General features: G+C 39.8%; 1 protein-coding gene across 1 annotated transcript in view; it reads left to right on the top strand.

The window, feature by feature from the left end:
* ACTN2 (actinin alpha 2) overlaps positions 1-14,583 on the top strand; it is a 71,358-nt gene extending 56,775 nt beyond the window's left edge. Inside the window, exons 15-22 of the mRNA XM_067294727.1 lie at positions 289-471; positions 2,282-2,416; positions 2,884-3,063; positions 4,074-4,220; positions 10,451-10,528; positions 11,699-11,764; positions 12,726-12,884; positions 14,262-14,583. Of these exons, the coding sequence (XP_067150828.1) occupies positions 289-471; positions 2,282-2,416; positions 2,884-3,063; positions 4,074-4,220; positions 10,451-10,528; positions 11,699-11,764; positions 12,726-12,884; positions 14,262-14,420 (1,107 nt within the window). The 3' untranslated portion in view covers positions 14,421-14,583. The remainder of the gene's footprint in view (positions 1-288; positions 472-2,281; positions 2,417-2,883; positions 3,064-4,073; positions 4,221-10,450; positions 10,529-11,698; positions 11,765-12,725; positions 12,885-14,261) is intronic.
* The last annotated feature ends 8,182 nt before the right edge of the window (positions 14,584-22,765 follow it).

The following is a 22,765-nucleotide window of genomic DNA, read 5'->3' as shown; positions in this document are numbered from 1 at the left end:
AGAATACAACATGTGTAAGAAGAAAACATATCCTGCCTTGACATTTTCTTTGTGATGTCTTCTCTATTATAAATAGGGTTCTTTCTTTATTGGTATGAAAGAGTATTCCAGAGATCATGGAGGAAATGATGGCCCGGATAAAATGAGGGCTTTTTCATTAAATTAGACATATACGTGTAGACAGGGTGTTTGAGAGGGTGAGAGGCGAACTGTGCTTATTTACAGCAGATCCTAAAGATGTTAGAAGCAACATTAAAGTTTTCATGCTTTCCCTCTCTCTCATTTTAGAGTTTAATCTCTGCACACGATCAGTTTAAAGCTACTTTGCCAGAGGCGGATGGTGAAAGACAGGCCATACTGTCAATCCAGAATGAAGTTGAGAAAGTTATTCAGAGTTACAACATGAGAATAAGCTCAAGCAATCCTTACAGCACTGTAACTGTGGAAGAAATCCGTACCAAGTGGGAAAAGGTAGTGTATGCTAAATGCAGAAAGGACATTGTAACATATTATTGTGGTTTATAAATACTGAGAATATTCAGAGAACTTTACAATAAATATGTTAATTATTCTAGATCCTCAGATGTCAGGATGAGCCTATCAGTGGTTAAAAACTGTTGGAACTGGCACAAAGTAAAAATTAATTCTTAGAAATCTTTACAGATATGGACAGCAGAAAGACATGGCAGCATAAGATTAGATTATTACCTATTATACTAACAGCATATTGAACAAATTTTGCATCCATTACATAAAGTAAAAATAATAGATCATCTGAGTACCTGATGTTGAGATGAAAGAAGAAATAGGGTTTTATGTTAGTTTTCATGATATAAAACATTTAAAAATATTTCAGCAGTTTCATATTAATTATGGCATAGAATTACAGTCTCCTAAATTACAATTGTTTTCTTCAGTCTTGTGGATATATAGTTACATAGAGAATAAGTGCCCAGTTGTAGGGACTATTTCTATCGAAGTTAACAGCAAAAAGCGCAGAGATTTCACTTTGAGATGGTCATATTTCAGATTTGCATTTAAAGTAAGTTTTTCTGTGAGCAGTGGAACTAACGAAGCTACCTTTCTATCGATTTGTATCCTATACCTCACTCCTAGTCCAGAACCACTTGTATTTTCCTATTTGTGTACAACTCGTCCACCTGCACATGCCTTTACCACAGCACTGAGTCCTTGTAGTATCTCTTATCATCCCTCTCACACATTCCCTAAAACTTTTTACACTATCTTATGCTCTCTCCCATGTTTGCTAGGCCCGCTTCACAATATCCCCTGCTCCCTACTCCATATTACCTATGTATTTTTTTAGCTTCTTGGCTGGGCAAGAGAAGCATGTGTTGTGGCTAGTGCAGAACTGGTGGCTGGCCAGCAGGTGGGCCAGAGGGTGCCCTCCAACAGAACAGAAAATGATTACTTTGTTTTTGTCAGTGTAAACACTAGTTTGTGGGTCTCTACTACCCTGCTGCTGGGTTTTCTACCCAGTTTCATGAAACATGTAAAAATGTAACATCCTTGAGCCCTCTAATGTTCAATCCAGTTGGACTGAAACTGGCTAATGCATTAAAAAATTACTGCAGAGGGATTAAAGAGAGGCTCCCAGAGTGATCACATAAGGTTTATTTTATTAGAAACCAAGACAGAAAATATGCTGGAGGTAAATGAATGTGTAGAACATACAAATTTACCAAATACATAAATTTATATGGCAAAGAACAAGAACATGCTCTTAGTGGGTTATAAGAACCAAGCAATAAGGACTAAATACAAAATCTCCCAGGACAATCAAGAAGAGTAAGCCAAGAAAAGCAATTGCAACCTATTAGAGACCTTCAGATATGCATGATGGACTGAACATATCTCATGTTATCCTATCTTAATGGCTCTGCTTGAATGAAATGTTTGCACTGATAACTCTTAGAGTTATTGCTTAGAGATTGAGAATGACCTGTGTTTCAAAAGAAAAACAAAGTACCTGCTCTAGTAACTGAGTTAAAGTTAAATAATCATCTTAATCTTGAATCCCACCAGAGGTGAGAATTTCTTCTCCCTACACATCAGTCTCTCTGGCCAGGCTGCCCAAGGCCGTGTTAGCAAGTACCCAGTATTAGCTGGGTAAATAGATTAATGATAATGTTTCTGGCTTGTCCTTCTGATATCCATATTCAGACCAATGTGGAAAATGAATAATTGTAGTCTTATTTGTTCTATTTGTTTTGAAAGTATACAGTCATGTCTACTCACACTTTCTTTCACACTGTGACAGGTGAAACAGCTGGTGCCTCAGAGGGATCAATCCTTGCAGGAGGAGCTAGCCCGCCAGCACTCGAACGAGCGCCTACGTCGCCAGTTTGCTGCTCAGGCCAATGTCATTGGGCCGTGGATCCAGACCAAGATGGAGGTGAGCGTTGGACCCTCAAGCAAAAGCAGATGAACAAAGTGTTTTATCATTTTTCTCTGCTTTATATGTGGGACATCAACAATCTCCATGACAGTTCACCAACTCTTTGATCCTGAAGTAATTAGCACCTTTTAAGACAATTTTGAAAGCTGTGCAAGCTTGTACAAGTGTACCCTGATGGTGAACAGGAGATGTAGCTTTGAAAAAATCAATCGCTAGATGATTATTATTTTGCTTCTGCTCTTTGCGGAAGGATCCAGGGATTTCAATGTTGATTCCAAAAATAAATGTGCCACATTTATTTTGAAACTTGCTTTCTTCAGTAAAATACATCCTGTCTTTCATATGAAGGTTTTATTTCTATTGCTTCTTAGTCTGCAAATGTTACATATTTATGTGAACATTCAGAAAATCAGCAAATCCAAAGCTTAAATTTTGGGGTGGGGATTCTTTGTTTCTTTTGACAGGAAATTGCCCGCAGCTCTGTTGAAATGACGGGGCCTTTGGAGGACCAGATGAATCAGCTGAAGCAATATGAGCACAATATCATCAACTATAAAACCAATATTGACAAACTGGAAGGAGATCATCAGCTTATACAAGAAGCCCTGGTGTTTGACAACAAGCACACCAACTATACTATGGAGGTAGCCATTTAGTCAGTTTTGTACTTGTTAGTTTATTCTGCGCTCTTGTGTCCTGTAACTACCTCCCCCAATCTGCAGAGACTGCAACAGAGGTTGGAATTCGGCAGACTTTATGACAGTATTATAAGAAAGTCTGAATGGATTTGTAAGGTTCAGTGTGTCCCAGCCATGGCTTATGGCTGAAGTCACAAGACTGCTGCTCTTATTTTATGAAACACTTTGTTTTTTGACACTTTTCCCCATGCTGCTGAGGATGGCCAAAAGCTGAGTAGGGGCTGTTTATGTGTCTGAGGCATAAGATATTTTAAAGAGCTCTTCCTGGGTCTGAGAAAGACGTAGAAGAAGTTGCTAAATGCTTTTTAATGGAACATAAAGAGTATTGCTTAATTGCTCTTATAATTTCCTATGACCAAAAAATTAAAATGAAAATATAGCTAGTCATGACTTGTCTTATTTTCTTTGAACAGTAGTGGATTGTTTTGCTTTGACAAAGCAATGTTTCTTCTTTACTATTTTGCCATGAGAATTTACAGATTACCAGTGAAGGCACCAGTCCTGATGAAGCTTCTGTGAGAGATATTTTACACAGAAGACTCCTCCTCTGTTTTAAAGCAAACTTCCCATATTTGTAAATTGACTTAGAGACTGCTAATTTAAAGAATGTAGCAAACTGGCTGAAACTGGGAATGCTGGGAACAGTGCTGGTCAAATACTTCCCCTGACTAAACAGAGATTACAGAAAATAACAGATCTCAAACCCAAGTCTATGGTGTAGAATAAAAGCTAGGAACACTTACTTTTCTTAAAGAAGTACCCATTTAGAAACCAATTCCATATTTTTCTGAAAGCCTATTTTATTATTAAAGACACTTGAGCATAATATGCTGTCAGTGGTACTGAAAAGGTTCCACATAAATATGTAGAGATTTTTTTTTTTGCTTATTGTACTTTTTATAGTCTTAGAAGAATATATTTTATTCCTTTATAAATCAGTGTTTTCTCTCTCTTAGCACATCCGTGTTGGATGGGAGCTCCTACTTACCACCATTGCTCGAACTATCAATGAGGTTGAGACTCAGATCCTCACAAGAGATGCCAAGGGAATCACCCAGGAACAAATGAATGAATTCAGAGCATCATTCAATCATTTTGACAGGGTACAGTATTCCTGCTTTTTCTTCTCTAACAATATTCATTGTTTCCAAAAGCAAGTCTCTTTCCATTCCAGATGAAATCCTCTTAAAAAACACTAAATGTAGTAAGAATAGACTCTTTCAAAAACAGTAATAAAGATCAGTTAAAATAGGATTTATATCATTATAAAATCATAGCATTGTGCAGATACTTTAAAGATTAATTTGTAGTCTTTAGATGTAATGAAAAACTGTACTTCAGTGAATATGGTTGAGTATTTGTTCAAATAACAGACAGGACTGGATACATCTGTGTGTTTTTAAAAATAATGTGCCCCTTTATTTTAAGGCAGTACAGCATGTTCTGTGTGCTTGCCAGTGGCTTCTGTTTCATTAAATGTAAATGTTAAATTTTCATTTAGATATAATGTGGATTACAATATTTTTTTCTTTAAATAACAACTTGTCCCCCCAAAATAGATCTGTAGGGAGTATAGTTGGGGCAGTGATAGCTGTCAAGGAAAATCCTTTACATTTCTGGATGTGAGTGGGGAATGGGAGGCTGTATGTGTCAGTCATCTAATTAGGGCTGAACAAAAAAGTAGGAATGAAAACACTGTTGTGAAGAAACTTAACTCACTCCTGTGGTTTAAACAGTATTCATGGCTAAAGAGTTAAAAAGATAGCTATTGATAGACACAATAGCAAAATACATACAGACAGGGAACCGACATTCCATCTGGGGAACCATCTGTGCATGAGTTCAGCAGCTCTGCTGGCTCTGTGTTCACAAAAACCCTACTTCAAAACCCAGTTCATTTCAAATACTGAAAAAGATTACCATAACACAACACCAAGCTGTTGTCTTTATCTCAGTACAGATTCCTGTGTTTATCAGACCGTGCTTGACCCCTGACTGTTAACCCCCATTCTGTTATCAGATGGGTTGGTTCCTTCAAATCATCAGAGGCTATAGCAAAATGCCACTTTTCTCCTTCAGTTTTATTCTCAAGGCTGACTTTCCTGTTCACTGACATCCTGTTTGACCAGCTCTATCCAAAATGTTTACCCATACCTGGACTTATAGTTGATGTGTGTTGGATACTGATAGTCACAGTTTGCTAAATATCCTTTTGGCTATCCTTAATTGTTTAGGAAGAAAAGCAGAAATCCCAAATCTCTGCTTTTTGAGGAAACATGCAAGCATAGAAAAGGTTAGCTACATAGGAATCAGGGACAGATTTTATGCAAAATCTCAATGTGATTGTAATGCAGAGTAGTTCCTTTTCATATTTGCTAAGGAAGCAGAAGATAATATCACAGAAGCAGAGATAAATTTCCTGGGGTGGAAGGAAGTAACATACTAATTGGCTTTCCCAATGCACTGGAGCAGATAACTGAGCAATTAGGGCTATTAAAAGCAGACAGAGCACCAGGCCTGGATAAATTACACACCAGTATTTAAAAGACCCTGTTAATGGAAACCAGGAGCTTTGCACAAAGATCTGACAGCTCCCTAAGGAAAAGGAATCAAGGTGGTTGAATCCTAGTATATCTTACACTTGATAGCCATTTCTAGCATCCCAATATCAGCATAGTTGAGAGATGAGTTCTCTGCAACTGTGGCAGCAAGCCTGGTTCAGTGGGTTTGTCATTCTGCTGAGGACATATTATGGGCATCTCTTGGTGCCTCAGAAGGTCTTGCAAGGGCAAGTTTGTTCCTACAGCAACCAGCCCTATTGTTATGGATCTTTAGGCTTTGCAGAAGTAGAAAGACTTTGAGATACCAAAGGATACATCAGAGCAAGGCCTTAGGAAAGGCTGCAAGACAGGGCCTGGGAGAGGTGCTGATGTCACGTAGCTGCAGGCAGGCTGGAGATGGGCTGTGACAATAATGTGCAACACAGAAGTGCTTCCCAGCTCCTAGATTCCCACCTACCCCTGGCTGCCCCCTTTCTCCAGTTTGAAATGAGACACAGCTGCATGCAGTGTCCCCTCTGCCCTTGCTTCTATCACAGGAAACCTGAGCAGCCAGGTCAGAGGCACGAGAAGATGCTCCAGTAGATTGCATGGCATCAACAACCCGCCAAGACTGCGAGTTGAGCTGCACACCTCACCTGCCCCGTCTACAGATATAATCTAAAAGCCTTAAAAAAGAGGCCTAGAAGGATTGCCTTAAGGGACGACCATTTTGCATATGCCCCCTGTTATTATACTCCTTCCGTTAGCATCAAAGATAGGAAATTAATCTAGAAGGACCTTTGGACTGACACAATACAGTAATTATGTTCTTAGTAGCATCATGCAAGTTTAAAAAAGTTTAAGATCTAAAACCACTTCACTGACAAGCCAGACTTTCTGCAGGGGACAGATAGTAGAAACGCTAATAAAAGAGTGTCTTATACTGATTAAATTACAGTGTAATTTAATAGGCAGATGTGACCAATCTACACAGGCTAGAAGGAGACATTGAACAATTTTGTTGGAATGAGGGAGGCTTGTTTTTCTTTTTGATGTCCTCCTCTGTCCTATATGAAAACTCCAAACTTGGAATTTAGATAGAGAGGGCAGAAATGGATTCTTTTATGGACTTGATTACCTTAAATACAAATAAAGATGAAACTAGGTCACCTGAACATAAGCACTAACATGAAAAACATTGAGTTCTCCATGTAAGATGGAATTGGCATTTGGTATTGTATGTAATAATTCTGTTGTTCTTAACAGCATCTCTGAATGCATGAGGTAGTTAAAAAATACACTGAAAGACTGCAATTCACAATGATGAACATCCAGAAAAGATTCAGAAAATTAATATTGTCCCTGACAAGTAGGCTTTAAATGCATAAGCACAACAGAATCATTTATGCATGCGATAGCTCTGACTTCCATGGCATTTCTCCAATTTAAGACAGATCTTAATATCTGACTCTTCATGTGCGTTGAGGATGCCATCAAAGTATTAATGTGCAGAGTTGCTCCCTTCTCCATTTTAAAATAATGTATTTTGATACACATAATCCTAATAGCTTTTTATAGGCTGCTTCTTAAAACAACCTCCTTTGGTTACAAATCTGAGGAAGGAACCCCTTTCTCCCTCTCCAGAAAGAAAATATACAAAAAATAATAACCTTATATTTTATAATCTGTTATGGGGCTTAATGCTACAGCTGTTAACCCTTTGAAAGAGAGTTGAATAACTGGGTGAAATTACTCTAAATGGCTTCTACATCTTGAATATTGGAAAGAAAACTATTTGGTATTTTACAAGCTTTTATTTGGGGCTGCATGCCCCTGACCTGCAAACTGCACTGAGTAAGTGGGCAACAAGCATATAAGAATTACAAGGGCAGAAACAGTTCGTACTTCTTTCAGTACCTCCACCAGCACAGCTGTGCTAGCATGGAAAGTGTGACAAGTCATCCTTGTTAAAGGCCAGTGGTAAATATAGTCTCTCTCTTGGGGCAAGGGGGCAGCCCTGTAGGCTCTTCTGTTTCCAGCAAGCATGTATGCCTGGTACCCCAGAGGCTGTTCCTGGGGAAGCTGCTGTTTACTCACTACTCCTTGCTGGAAGCTGTGCCTAAAGGCACAGTCTGCTTCTAGGTATAAATACAAATCTTTAGTAGTGCTTGTCTATTTCCCTCCTTAGTGTGACTGCATAGAGAGGAAAAAAAAAGAAAAAGAAAGTAGGACACCATGTCTGAATCACAGGAGGAATTTTTGAAGTGTTCAAAAATGGTGCATAGCTGAATTACTGTACACAGACAAACTGGAACACTGACACAGATATGTTGTCAGTCACTGGTTTTCAGGTCTTTTTATGCAGAGATTCCTTTTTCAGATTCAGCATGTTTAGTAAATTTTAAATAAGATTGCAAAGCATGTGATAAAATATCTGCAGATGCTCTACATGTAATATCCTAATGGCTGCTAACATATTCTACTATTGATTTTTGTGCAAACTACAGATTTTAAGTAAGAGGTCTGCATGCAGAACAATAGCATCATAATATCCTATATTTTACTAACAAAAACAACAGCTCCCTATTAAAGGAACCTCATGATCAGGCAGGTCAATTAACATTCAGAAAACTGAAGCACATATTTGAGAATGTATTACTTTGACTCAGAAGCTCTTTTTTGTATAATGTCACATATAAATCACACAGGAAAAATAACAGATTTCTGGGGACTTGTAATGAAACAATATGGAAGATTTCAGTGTTTTACCTTGTATTGGCAGGAAATGATGAACAAGACAAAAAACTTTAAAAAACTCATTTCAGCGCTTAAAGAGTACGAATAAATACGAAGAACTATTTCCCAATGAGCAAGCCCATACATAGGCTTGATCTACGACTTAGTTGCAAAATTGTATCCCATGCAGCTCTGATACATAGCCGTGGCAGAGATGCCTTTTTACGCCATATATCATGCAGATGAAAAAAATCACTACAAGAATGTGAGATCTTGCTGCAGCACATGGTGTGACTACTGGCCCTCCTCTGGTAAGTCCAGCTTAACCAGATGGCAGCTGTGAGCTCCAGCACAACACTGGCACTCCTCTCCTAGAGCAAACTGTTGCTTGAGAGATCTGCTGGTCTCCCATTCACCCCATCTGCCCTCAGCTACCTGTTGCATGACTACAGCTGCCACGTGTGGCAAGGTACAGAGCTCACATGCACATTGTCCACCACCTCCCTGGGTGTACTTCAGTAACAGCAGGTTCCTCTACCAACTCCTGTAGAAGAGGAGGGACACGATTTGGCTCTTAGCTCCCATTTTTATATTGTTTTGCTTGTAGTCATACATTTGTTTGGCTTTAGAAATAAGGCAAAACGAACTGACTTCACTCCTGGTGTGACTTACTCCTGCAGCCTGCCCCCAGAATGATTTTGGAGAGTTTCAAGCCAGCCTAAATTAACATTCTCAGTGAATGATGTAATAAACTATTTTGAAATACTGTACATTACAGCAGAAATTATCCCATAAAATAGAGCCAATGTTAGAGGAAAAACTTCACTGTGATTATGGCTTTCAACTAAATGCTTCTTCAAATTTGCAGTTTTGCTTTATCTCTTGTCATCAACTTCACACTGCTCTTTTTCATCTTCTCTTTATGGAGCTGGCGGAGGCTGATGCAGAGGGAGTCAATATAATAACTGCATGAGATGTCAAAAATGCTTGGCATCATGAACTTAATAAAGCACCACTTTATCCTATTAATTTATGAAATAAACCCAATGCAGCTGTTAAAACTACTGTAATTTTAGTTATGCGTAACTATGTAGAAGTTATCTTTCAAAAATAAATTAATCAGCCAAACCCCTTTCTAATATATACAAAACACACAAAACCTTGGATCTTCTGCAAACTGTCAGTCTGTCAAATCAATAAAGGTAACAGTTTCCCAGTTTAGGAACATCTCCTTAATTGTATATACATTAACTTAATCTGGAATACAGTTCCAATAGGAGGCATTTTTTATGAACAGAAAGGAAAAAAAGAAGAGCCAGTCTGGTTTTTAGAAGTTAGTGTGAATTTTTTGGCCTGCAAAGAGAAAAATAATTGGTTCAAAACAGTAATCCAGTTTGATCTGATGTTACTAAGAGCCATTTAAAATGGAATTCAATAGGGCTTTTTTAAAGTCAGTTTGCAAAGCAAAACTTTACTGTATAGGTCATCAAAGAAGACAAACACTGAAAATAAGTGAAGACAGATATCAGTTTCTTTTAGATCTAGGCAAGAAATCAATTGATTTTTACTTTTACTCTCTTTTATTTCAGATACGCATATCCAATTGTTAAGTAATGTTATCAGATCAAGAGGGAAGTAACAAAAATAACTGAGTGGGAAAAAAAGGTTTTGTCCAGATTCAGTAATCTTTCTAATGCGTCTCACATATGCTGTATGGCAATAGAAAATGAAGGAAGCAAAGGGTAGTTCAGTAGAACAAAAAGGGGCTTATCAGCAAAAATAATAAAAAAGCATCTGTATCGGAAGCACCACTTTAACATTGTTGTTGAAGTAAGGACACTTCTCCATTAAGAGCAAACCTAAAGCATGAGACTATAAAAGTTGTGCACTTTTTATGTAACTCTTTGTATGCATACAAAGGGTCCATGAAATTCTAATATAAAAACATGATTTCTAATACAAGTGTAGTGTGTTCTCTACTAATCAGCTAACCTAATCTGTGATTTTTCTTTCTTCCCTCTCACCTTCCAAATGCATGACCTGTGATGGGATGCTAGAATGAATCTGGCAAACTGCAGTCTGATGAATTTAAAGCCTGCCTCATCAGTCTAGGACAGGTTGGAAATGACCTGCAGGTAGAGAAAAATGATGCTATTCTGTTTTCAAATAGGCCAGTATAATAATAACCAAAGAGATTGTGGGTTTAAACTCCAATGTATTGGTCAGAATGCTTTAAAAAGATCCTGCCTCTGGGAAGACAACTGGATTAGATGGATTCTCAGCATCCCTCAGAGCCATATTTTTCTATGTGCATTTTTAAAAGTTTTTCCAGGTTGCTTTTTCTACTTGATTTCAGATGTTTTATTTGGACTCTAATGGATAACTATGGATAACTGCTATCCTTCTTGCACCCAGACTTTTGTTCATTTTCCTTTCCCTGGACTCAACCCAGGCTCTCTACTGCTCTTTCCCCATTTAGGATACGACTCTATCCAAACCTCTGTATTAGATCACAACATCACAACTCAGAGGAACCTTTTATATTCCTTCTTACTATAATGCCCTTTAGTGTTTACTCAGCTCTGAGCCAGAAATACCACATATATGTTATTGCTTGGAAAAATGAGCAATCTCCTGTCATAAAAGATCTTCCAGTGACCACCTTCTCTTTGTACTAAGTCTTGCAAGTCTCATCTTTTAAGCCCATGTGCTATCTCTACTGTAGTCCAAGTCCTGTTAGCCTATAGGCAGAAGAAGGAAAATCCCTGTAGTTATTTCCCGTACTTCAGCACACAGTTCTCATCATGTACCTATGTTAGTCTTGGAGTGCAGTATTTTAAATAGTCAGTGATACACTATTTTCAGACAGTTTTTAACTACACCTGTAGTCAATACACCATCTCGTGCAGAACCTTCAAAACACGTTGCATATCAGGGAGGCAGCTTGTGCATTTCCTGAGTTTGGCTAGTTTAGTAACAAACTTTTCTCTTTGCCTTTATCTTCTCTGGCTGTGCTCTATGTATTCCTGTCTCATTCACCTCCTCTTCTTCCTTCTGTCTCCCCCAAACCTTTCCTGATATTCCTCCTTGTGGTGAATATGTCTGTGTCCTGTGTGTAATCTGTTAGCTACTTCTTCCTCCTTTAAAACTGATGATGCATCTGGTGACCTGCTTGGGCAATATCAATGAATACTGTTCATACACTGGATCCAATTTCCCAATGGTCTAAACTTATCGTCTCTGGAAATGACCCTGGATGCCTCAAACCTTCCCTTCTATATTCCTTATGTTGTTTTGGTCAATAGAGGAAGAATGGACTGATGGACCACGATGATTTCAGAGCTTGCTTAATTTCAATGGGTTATGATTTGGTATGAATTTTAAGATACAATGAAAATGGACTTTGCTTACAGCTTGTAACATTAACCACAGCAATACTAAAACTTATTTATGTTGACAGGATACTAATAATGTAATTCATACTTTATACAGCAGTTCCTTGTTTGTTTGCTTTTTCTCTATTTTCAAATGGTTAAAAGGAAGCTAAAAGTAAAACTAGACACTTGCAAATCATATTCCATGGTCTGCTGCATGGCTCTTTGAATTATAAAGAAACCTAAAAAGTTGAAATTTACAGTTGATTAAATGAATATTTATTTTTTTCTTTCTCCTTGTATATAAAATTTAACTTTTTATTTGCAGGAGGAAGAATGAGTTTGATGCTTTTAAATTCTTACAATTATTGTAAGCTAGCTTCAGGGGTTGCACTTTCTTTCCTTCATCTATTTATGTATTTTAATTTTTCCAAAAATATTCACACTTTTTTGTGAGAAAAAAAGATTAGCCTAAGTTGAACTGTCCTATATTTGGCATGATGTTTTCATAATTGTTTCTCTGCCTTCTTCAGTGGGTCTGCATGTACACTGCTTCACGGGGAATCTTTTTTCCATCGTGTGCAGTACCTAGATTACAATGGGAACATAACTGATTTTAGGAAGGCGTGAGAAATGAAGTGTTAGGTTAGAACAGGTTAAACAGGCATTGAGGGAGGAAGGGCCAGGGGAGAAGTTACAGAAAGTTAATTGAAAGATACATCTGTTTCTTTAGGATAAAGAATGCTTTTTTCAAAAGCATCAAATCCTTTTACAAAAGAGGGAGGGGTCGGCATTTAAGATCCCAGATTTCACTGGCTGTTTGTGACATTTATGTCCCTATGTCAGTAAGAGGTGTTAAAGATTTTGTAACCACCAATTCCTCCTGGCTTGTCAGAGAGGCAGACTGCTGGAGGTTGATACTGTGGTGACCATTTCTTTGTTTTGGATTCTGTGAAAGGGTGAGGCTGAGTTTGCCCGAATCATGTCTCTGGTTGACCCCAATGGGCAAGGAACCGTCACTTTCCAGTCCTTCATTGACTTCATGACCAGAGAAACAGCAGACACAGACACAGCTGAACAAGTGATCGCTTCCTTCAGAATCCTCGCTTCAGATAAGGTCAGTCATCATGCTGCTGGCCGTAAGGATTAATTTAGCCCTTCTTTGCTGAAAGTCTCATGCAAAGTGTTTAGTAATAGTGAAGCTTTGCTTTCAGTTTGTAAGACTTCAGAGAAAGCACTTGCCTTTTATTCCCAATTGGAACCAAGATGCTTAGCTGAAATATGTATAGAATTCAAAGTGTGGTCTGTATTGCTTCACATCAGAAAGAGCTAACATAACATTAGACATCTAAGACAATATTTGCTCAAAAACCACAGTTTGTCTGTATAATGGATATACTGTATCCCAGGTTATTTCCACACAGCAGCCTTGATTAGAGGGGAAGTCATTCTGCCTTGTCATAGTGTTGACTGGATGTTTCATGCAGAGTTTGTAACATGGCCTCTGTAACATGGCCTGGATCAGTTGTGTAAGACTACACCTAATTGAGAGCCCGGTTGTGACCATTCAGCTGGGTGAGGCAATGTGGTATTGCCTTACCCTTGAAGGAAGCAGGAGGAGGCCTTCTCTAGTTACTAGGTACATGGGGGGAGTGAGTTTCTTACTCATCTCCTAAAGGAAATTTAGTGTGCTCTCCTCCCCGCAGCCAGATCCACCAGTGAGTGGTGTATGAAGATGAAAGGGAGGACAATAGCAACAAAATTGTTTCTGGTGAAGTAAGGGCGATAAACAATGCTGCCAGGAAACTAATCCTGTGCTATGGAGAAAGGAGAGATCACAGCAATACAGATCTATTTGCCCAAGCTTGCTCTATTGATTTTTTCATTTTTATATTGATTTTGTGATCTCAGTTATTGTGGACCACATTTTGAATTCCAGACATGTTCTCAACAGAAATTTGTTTGGTAGATGAAAGCCAAGGTCCCAGGAAAATAAGGTTTTCATTATGTTGTTATTTTAAGTAATGTCAAGTCTCTTAACAGTTTCAGAGAGTATCTTTTATATCATAAATGCAAACCATTAAGAGTAATAATGCATCTTTCATTATAAATATATTATGACATTGAAACAAACAGGATCTAATTGAAAACGTCTGTCCTGTCTTTGCAGAAGGGGCAGCAATGCACTCTAGAGATACTGAGAAGCTAGCTATTCATGGATGAGTTCTTGTATCAGTAGCAGTCTACCCATGGCTGCACAGTGCTCAGTGGCTAATGTACGCAGTCCCATATCCTGAGACTGGATTTTGACCTAGTCAGTTTGTTGATAAGATTGTCCCCTTCAACTCATCGTTAAGGCTGGAGTTAACCAAGGAAAATATTTTGGTCTCAGGAAAACAGGCAGGACATCCAAGCTTATTAGCCACAGCTACAAAAGATATTTTGTGTTTTTGAAGAATATACACTGAATTTGTCAATCCCTTTCGCCCCCCAGCCTTATATCCTGGCAGATGAGTTACGCCGAGAGTTGCCTCCTGATCAGGCTCAGTACTGCATCAAGAGGATGCCTCCCTACACTGGCCCAGGTTCTGTTCCTGGGGCTCTGGATTACACCTCTTTTTCATCAGCACTGTATGGAGAAAGTGACCTCTAATTCTGTAATTGACCGTATTCATGTTAGACACTAAAAATACCCACCTGATTTCCCAGATTGCTTTTCAAAAGCTTTGGCAAGCCAATTTAAAAATGAGTTTTACAAATATGGTAGGTACCTTCAGTGTAAAGTGCTAGTAACTAAACTAGTGTATATTAAAGTGTGCAGCACGCATAGATTTCTGCATTGTTCATTTTAGGTTGTCTGTCCTATACAATGCTAGAAAATATTTTGAAGATAAAACAAATTCCAGAATATTAACTTTGGAAATATCCATTGAGAAAATAAAATGTAAAATCTAAGAACATTTAAAATTTAAATTCTTAAGATTCACAAAATATTTTTTTCATTTTCAAAATGTCTCAATGCTGTATATGCTTCTTTTACCATGTTCATAAAACTACATTAAAATAACGCTTTTTCCTTTCATACAGCAGTATTGTTTTTCTCTAATGATTTATGATTTTGTATGCTACTACTGGTGGAATTTAATAAAACATTAAAATGCAATTTTTCAGGGAATAAAAATATCAACCAAGTAAACTCCTTAATCACTGAAATAATCCAGAATGCTATGTTTTTGTCTCTTAAAGATGGTTTTCTGTTATCAAAAAGAATTGTAATATAGGGAGAAAACAGCTGCAAAGCTGATTAAATTGCAGTTTTAGAGCTCTGTAAGCAGTACTTTTCTTTTAATCCTTTAACTTTTACAGCTGAGAGAGTACAACTTTTATAATAAGAAATAAGGAAGCTAATTTACGTGAGCCGTTTTGTTTTGAAACCCTCATTCTTGTCTGTGTTGGATAGTCTTTGTTTCTCAGTATATGAAGGCCAGTCCCTTCTTGTATTAGAGGGCAACATTCATCTCCATTCTGTATAAGGAAAATCCCATCTGAGCAAATGTGTAGTTGTCTTGCAGCTTTAACTGTACAGTGCTCAAATTACAGTTCGTCTTGAGTTCTGCAGGATCGCAGGCAGTTCTGTCTGTACTCCGCTTCTGTGCGCTAGTTGTTTTACTGGTTTTTTTCCATCTTGAGAAATAATAGAGAAGTAAAAGCAGTAACTTTTTTACTTGAATCCTACTGTCACTGAGGAAATGCAATGTAATCAAACCAAACCATTCACAAAAGGTGAAGTGAGCTGTGCAGCCCAGAGCTATTAAAGCAATGATGTGCCTATTAAATAAAGTCTGCTTTTCAAAACCTTATGAGCCTTCTGTCATTGGCAGTCATATACTGTTTTCCTACAAGAACCTGCAATATTTCTGCACATTAAAAGAGGTTTCAACCTGCTGAAAGTAAAAATATAGGAAATGTATATCATGTATTTCTGTAACCTATACGCTCATTGCGTTGGTGTGAACAACACGTGCTACGTGCTGGAGGGACAGGTAAGGCCTCATGAGGTGAGATGGAGCTCCGAATGAGTAGGACAGTGTTCCCACCTAACTGCATTAGCCAAGACATCCGAGCACAGACGTTCAAAGTTTATTAGATTCCTAGCTTAGGCTGATTTCAATGAGACCTGGCCACTAATACTTCTGAGGTTGTTGGTCATAATCTTTCTGTATCTCTCTTTTTCCTCAGGTGTCAATAGGTAATAACGCTTTTGCATTATTGGCCTTTGCTTTGAAATCTATGAACGTGAAGCATTAAAAATAATCACTCTGTATATAGTTTTAATCCCCAAATAGGCATCCCAAAGTTAAGGTGTGTATGGTGTGAACAGCTTCAAAACAATTCCACCGGAGATGGGCAATGGCAAATAACTTTCTCCTCCTTGTATACAGAGGCCAGCAGAGGGCTTAGAGGAAAAATCAGGGCTAGAATCACATCTGCAGTGCATGAACAGCCTTGCACACAGCCAGAAGCTGCTCCTGCCACTGCTGATGCTGACATGGTGCAGTGTAATTCTCTTTTTGTGATGACAGTGCCTGTACAAACTAAGTTTGGGAAGATCTGCCTTAGAGCAACAGCATTTCCAGCCAAATGACTGTGGGCAGGTGGAATCCTCCTAAAAAATAAATCTGTATTTCTCTCATTGTCACAGTTTAATGTGATTGGAACAATAAAACAGGAAACTTCCAAACTGGTCACAAAAGTAAAATCTCAGTCTTAGAGACAGGGTTTTACTAAAAATTAGCACAAAGGCAGTTTATAACTGACGCTCCGATTGGATACCATGTTCTTTACCTGCTGATTTTTATATTGTGATATTCTTTCTATCTTTGATAGCATGGAAGAGACTTCTAAACTCATCCTTTAGCTAAATGCTCTGTTGATCAAAGCAGGTGAGAGATAACATTATCAGCACTAAGAGAAAAAGACTTTTGTAAAGTAATTTTTTTATTCCCATGTCAGGTTTCTAATTTCTAAAGTAGAGTGAACAGAAACGGTAGCAGACAGCTGCAGGGATTAATTACCCATCTGTACTTGCCTAAAAATGTGATGCCATATTTGTTACTTTAATATGTCTTTCATGAAAAAAATATGCATCATAAAGTTCTTTCTCCCAGCATTAATGAATTTTAGGGTAACTAAGTTAAATGAGTAAGCTCTGTTATTTTACCCTGAACTGGGTAAAATTCAAGGTCTTTAAAATACTCTGTGGTCAGGTTCCAGGGCTGTGGGTCTGCGACTGAGATTTCCTGTTTCTCTAAGGTTTCATCTTTGGTAGCTGGCAGTTGTATTTTTCTGTTGAATCACTCTGTTCACACTGGGAAGCAGTGGTTTCAGTGGCATTTTCTGTCTATACCATTCTGGCAGCAAACTAGAGTTTTCCTATAAAAATGTAACTGAGCCCATGGTAATGAATGTACTAATCACAAGGGCCAAATCAAGGTGCAACAGGAGAAGGTACAGCATTTTTTAGGATCATGTGAATGAAGAATATAGAATAAATTAAAATCCAGTGAGACAGTAAAGGTTATCAGTTGCTTTGATGACTGTAAGGCAGATGACTTCTGTGACTTTAGGTGGATACAACAGTTCTTTGAAAAACTTCCTGCCAAAATAATCCTGATTTTGCAGTAATCATTTTCAGCCAATGTTCTTCAGCAAGGCGCTAAGGCAGGCAAAAGACAGTGTTGTCAGCTCTGTGCTACCTTTGTACATCCTTTCTTCATTAATAGGGTTTTCAGCTGTTCTTCATTTCTTACCTACTGGCCAAAAAAACCTTGGACCAGAGCTGCTCCTAGTGGCTTATATTTTCATCAGAACATCCTGTTCAGTTTGCCTGCTTCTTGGAGGAGACCATGCACTTTTATTTAGGTTGTTCCTGGTGTCTATAGAGGTTATCCCAGACACAAGTGGTCTCAATGAAAGAGGAAAATAGTTCCTGTTAGCAGCTGGATTTGGAAGATAAGCAGAATATTCTTTTTTGACTACATGGCTTGTGGTTCAGAGTAATTCAGTAACGAAGTAATTCTTTGATAGTCACTAGTGTAAGAACAGGCCCTTACGAGTTGTGTCAATATTTTTCAGTGTTCTTCTAAGAACAACTCTGGTAATATGTAGATAAGAGAATAATATTTAGATAAAAGGTGCCACTTCTTTGAAGAACATTCATGACTTAATTTTGCCAAATCCAAGTCCTTAGACCTTATTTTCTTCAGAGAGACTGTGCCATTTGGTGCCAGATGGAGTTTTAGACTGTCAGGAGTGGAAAAAGCCTTATGTCATTCTCCCCAAAAAATATGCAACAAAGTCAGTGAAGGTCCAATATACATGCAGACAGAAAGCAGGAAATCATCTTTATGAAAAGTACTTGTAAAGAAGGATCTGGTCTGCCAAACAAGAAGTCAAGTGCATCATTTACTTATCTAGAGCACAAAGTAAAAATGATTACATATAAGATCTGGTGCTCAGCTTGTGTTGTAATAGGAACTGATATTAAAGCAGCTGTACTACCTGCCAGTGAAAGTTTAGCACAATATGCCTGTGCTTTGGATTACTTGACTAGCATATTTCTTACCAGAGAAAACTGCTCAGCAGTCTATAAATTACTGTATTATGTCAAGATTTGTATGTTTTTCTGAAAAATCTTCCCATTGGCTGCTTCTGGAGAGAGAGCACCAGAGGAGATGGGGCTATTGTGGTGTGGACATTTTGATGCATTACACAAAGAACCCCCAAAGGTGCTTTCCTGAGTCAGAAAAGCATTCCCTGAGATGCCTAGATGCTTTAATGTACAATACCTACTATAATTACACAGTGTAAACAGTATAATCACTGCTAATGTTGCTTTAACCTCACTGCTCTCTGAGGTATTTCTTTCCTGGTAAATACTCACTAGGGTTTAGAATAACTGAAATGCCTGTTCTTTCCCTGTGTCCTTCTTCCCCAAGTTTTATGTTTCTCAGCCTGTGCGCTTGTTTGCTTGTGACTCAGTACCTTCTGCTCTTGTTCTGAGGACATTGTATTGAGGAACCACTTCACCAGGGTTAAGTCTGCACCACAACTAGTTGTTAGTATATTCTAGTGAGATTTTACTTGTTTCAGACTAAATATTTTAATATAGGAAAACTGACTGTTCTAAGCTGGATTTCATTTTGTTTTTTACTCTCTTTTTTAATGTATGATTCCTCTATAATTTTAAGCCAAGGTGTGGGTAGCCCCCCCCCCCAAAGGATGAGTCTATCACCTCTTTTCCCATGGTCCTATTTATTTATAAATAGAACATTTCCCAGGTCTGGTTATCATGTGGTTGGGAATATATATCTACAGTACTAGGGAAGGTAAAATTAGCCCTTCCAACAGCAGCCTGTATTTACATTATATTAAAGTGATTGTGGAAGTGTGGAACTAGGGAACCAACTGCATATTTTCACTAGAAGTCCTTTATTATTCACAACAAAAGAATGTTTATGTGCACCCCAAAAAGACAGAATTTTCTAAACATTGAGACAATAGTGGGAATACCATTCATTTCACTCATAAAATGAGACAGCTACATTAATCCACAATCCCAGGCATGAGAGCTTAACTAGGGTTTCATATTCCAAGCTTCAAAATAAATTCCCCTGCCAGTCTACTAGGTTTTTGGAAATTTCATTAGCATCTGTAATATTGCTTTGCACAAATTGGATTATCGGCATATTGCTTTAATTACTTGGAAATCAAGTATATTGAAGGTTTTCTATGAATATAAATGTCTTGAGGCTATTTTAACACCTGTTCATCCCTCATCTACTTGCTCCGGGTTGTTTTATTTCAAAAGTTTGGCCCCAATTCATGAAAGCATTCTTCCCTTCAAGATACCTTTTGAGCAAATGCTTTAAGTGAAAAATGCTTTCAAGTGCTGTCTGCCCTCAGGAGGGGTGATTAAAAAATGTGCTCTCCTGAACAGGAGCCTTCAAATTGAGTAATGGCTACTTGTGTCAGAAGCTTGGATAGCAAGGATAGCTTGGCATAGCTTGCCAACAGGTCTGGGACTGATAGGGGCTGGGGGCTTAACTGGCAACACAGGCACACCGTAATTAAAAAAAAAAAACATAAAAAGATGGAATGGCTATTCCAAAGGTCTGCTCAGACTAGTATCCTGGCTCTGACAGTTACCAATACCAGGCACAGTGGAAAAGTGTAAAACCAAGGCACGCGTATGGCCATATGTGCCCGGAATGATCTCCTGGCCACCAGCGATCTGTGGGAGAGGAGCTTGTGGACACTGCACACCAATGCCAAAGATTTATTCTGTTTTTCTGTTATAGCAATATCTTCTCTGAGAGCTCTTTTTATATTCTTGTCAACAGGACCCACCGTTCACAGAATCAGAGAATCACAGAATCACAGAATCGCTGAGGTTGGAAGGGACCTCTGGAGATCATCTAGTCCAACCCCCCTGCTCAAGCAGGGTCACCTAGAGCACATTGCACAGGATTGCATCCAGATGGGTTTTGAATATCTCCAGAGAAGGAGACTCCACAACCTCTCGGGGCAACCTGTTCCAGTGCTCTGTCATCCTCACAGTGAAGAAGTATTTCCTCATGTTCAGATGGAACTTCCTGTGTTTCAGTTTGTGCCCGTTGCCTCCTGTCCCGCTGCTGGGCACCACTGAAAAGAGTCTGGTCCCATCCTCTCAACACCCTCCCTTCAGATGCTTGTACACGTTAATAAGATCTCCTCTCAGCCTTCTCCTCTCCAAGCTAAACAGGCCCAGCTCTCTCAGCTTTTCCTCATAAGTGAGATGCTCCAGTCCCCTAATCATCTTAGTAGCCCTTCGCTGCACTTGCTCCAGTAGTGCCACATCCCTCTTGTACTGGGGAGCCCAGAACTGGACGCAGTACTCCAGATGTGGCCTCACAAGGGTTGAGTAGAGGGGGAGGATCACCTCCCTCCACCTGCTGGCAACACTCTTCCTGATGCAGCCCAGGATACCATTGGCCTTCTTGGCCACAAGGGCACATTGCTGCCTCATGCTTAACTTGGTGTCCACCAGCACTCCCAGGTCCTTCTCTGCAGAGCTGCTTTCCAGCAGGTCAACCCCCAACCTGTACTGGTGCATGGGGTTATTCCTCCCTAGGTGCAGGACCCTGCACTTGCCTTTGTTGAACTTCATGAGGTTCCTCTCCGCCCACCTCTCCAGCCTGTCCAGGTCTCTCTGAATGGCAGCACAGCCCTCTGGTGTATCCGCCACTCCTCCCAGTTTTGTATCGTCAGCAAACCTGCTGAGGGTGCACTCTGTCCCTTCATCCAGGTCACTGATGAAGAAGTTGAACAAGACTGGACCCAGTACTGACCCCTGGGGGACACCGCTAGCTACAGGCCTCCAACTAGACTCTGCGCCACTGATCACAACTCTCTGAGCTCTGCCATTCAGCCACTTCTCAATCCACCTCACTGTCCACTCATCTAACCCACACTTCCTGAGCTTGTCTCTGAGGATGTTATGGGAGACAGTGTCAAAAGCCTTGCTGAAGTCTAGGCAGACAACATCCACTGCTCTCCCCTCATCTACCCAGCCAGTCATTCCATCATAGAAGGCTATCAGGTTGGTTAGGCATGATTTGCCCTTGGTGAAGCCATGCTGACTACTCCTGATCACTTTCTTTTCCTCCACATGCTTGGAGATGGCCTCCAGGATGAGCTGCTCCATCACCTTTCCAGGGATGCAGGTGAGGCTGCCTGGCCTGTAGTTCCCTGGGTCCTCCTTCTTGCCCTTTTTGAAGACTGGGGTGACATTGGCTTTCTTCCAGTCCTCAGGCACCTCTCCTGTCCTCCATGACCTTTCAAAGATGATGGAGAGGGGCCTAGCAATAACACCCGCCAGCTCCCTCAGCACTCGTGGGTGCATCCCATCGGGGCCCATGGATTTGTGGGTGTCAGGTTTGCTTAAATGATCTCTAACCCACTCCTCCTCCACCAAGGGAAAGTCTTCCTTTCTCCAGACTTTGTCTCTTGCCTCCAGGGTCTGGGGTTCCTGAGGGCTGGCCTGAGCAGTAAAGACTGAAGCAAAGAAGGCATTCAGTAACTCTGCCTTCTCTGCATCCTTCGTCACCAGGGCACCCACCCCATTCAGCAAAGGGCCCACATTTTCCCTAGTCTTCCTCTTGCTACTGATGTATTTGAAGAAGCCCTTCTTGCTGTCCTTGACATCTCTCGCCAGATTTAATTCCAAACGGGCCTTAGCCTTCCTCGTCGCATCCCTGCATACTCTGACAACGTTCCTGTATTCCTCCCAAGTGGCCTGTCCCCCTTTCCGCTTTCTGTAGACTTCCTTCTTCTGGTTGAGTTTTGCCAGGAGCTCCTTGCTCATCCATGCAGGTCTCCTACCTCCTTTGCTTGACTTCCTACTCATAGGGATGCACCGCTCTTGAGCCTGGAGGTGGTGATATTTGAATATTAACCAGCTCTCTTGGACCCCGCTTCCTTCTAGGGCCCTAATCCATGGGATTCCTCCAAGTAGGTCCCTGAAGAGGCCAAAGTTTGCTCTCCTGAAGTCCAGGGTTGCGATCCTACTTGGTGCCCTGCTGCCTCCTCGCAGGATCCTGAACTCCACGATCTCATGGTCACTGCAGCCAAGGCAGCCCCTGACCTTCACATCTTCCACCAGTCCTTCTTTGTTTGTTAGTACGAGGTCCAGCAGCACACCTCTCCTTGTTGGCTCCTCCACCACCTGTGTCAAGAAGTTGTCACCAATGCTCTGCAGGAACCTCCAGGACTGTTTGTGCCTAGCTGTGTTGTCTTTCCAGCAGATATGAGGGTGGTTGAAGTCCCCCATGAGAGCCAGGGCCTGGGATTGTGAGGCTACTTCCAGCTGTCTGTAGAAGGCCTCATCGACTTCCTCTTCCTGTTCCTATAAATTCTCCAGCAGGCTATTGGATATGTTTGAAAAAAGGTTTACTGTTT

This window comes from Apteryx mantelli, chromosome 3 (assembly GCF_036417845.1).
Source record: "Apteryx mantelli isolate bAptMan1 chromosome 3, bAptMan1.hap1, whole genome shotgun sequence".
Classification (NCBI taxonomy): domain Eukaryota; kingdom Metazoa; phylum Chordata; class Aves; order Apterygiformes; family Apterygidae; genus Apteryx; species Apteryx mantelli.
This window is presented reverse-complemented; position numbering and strand designations above follow the sequence as displayed.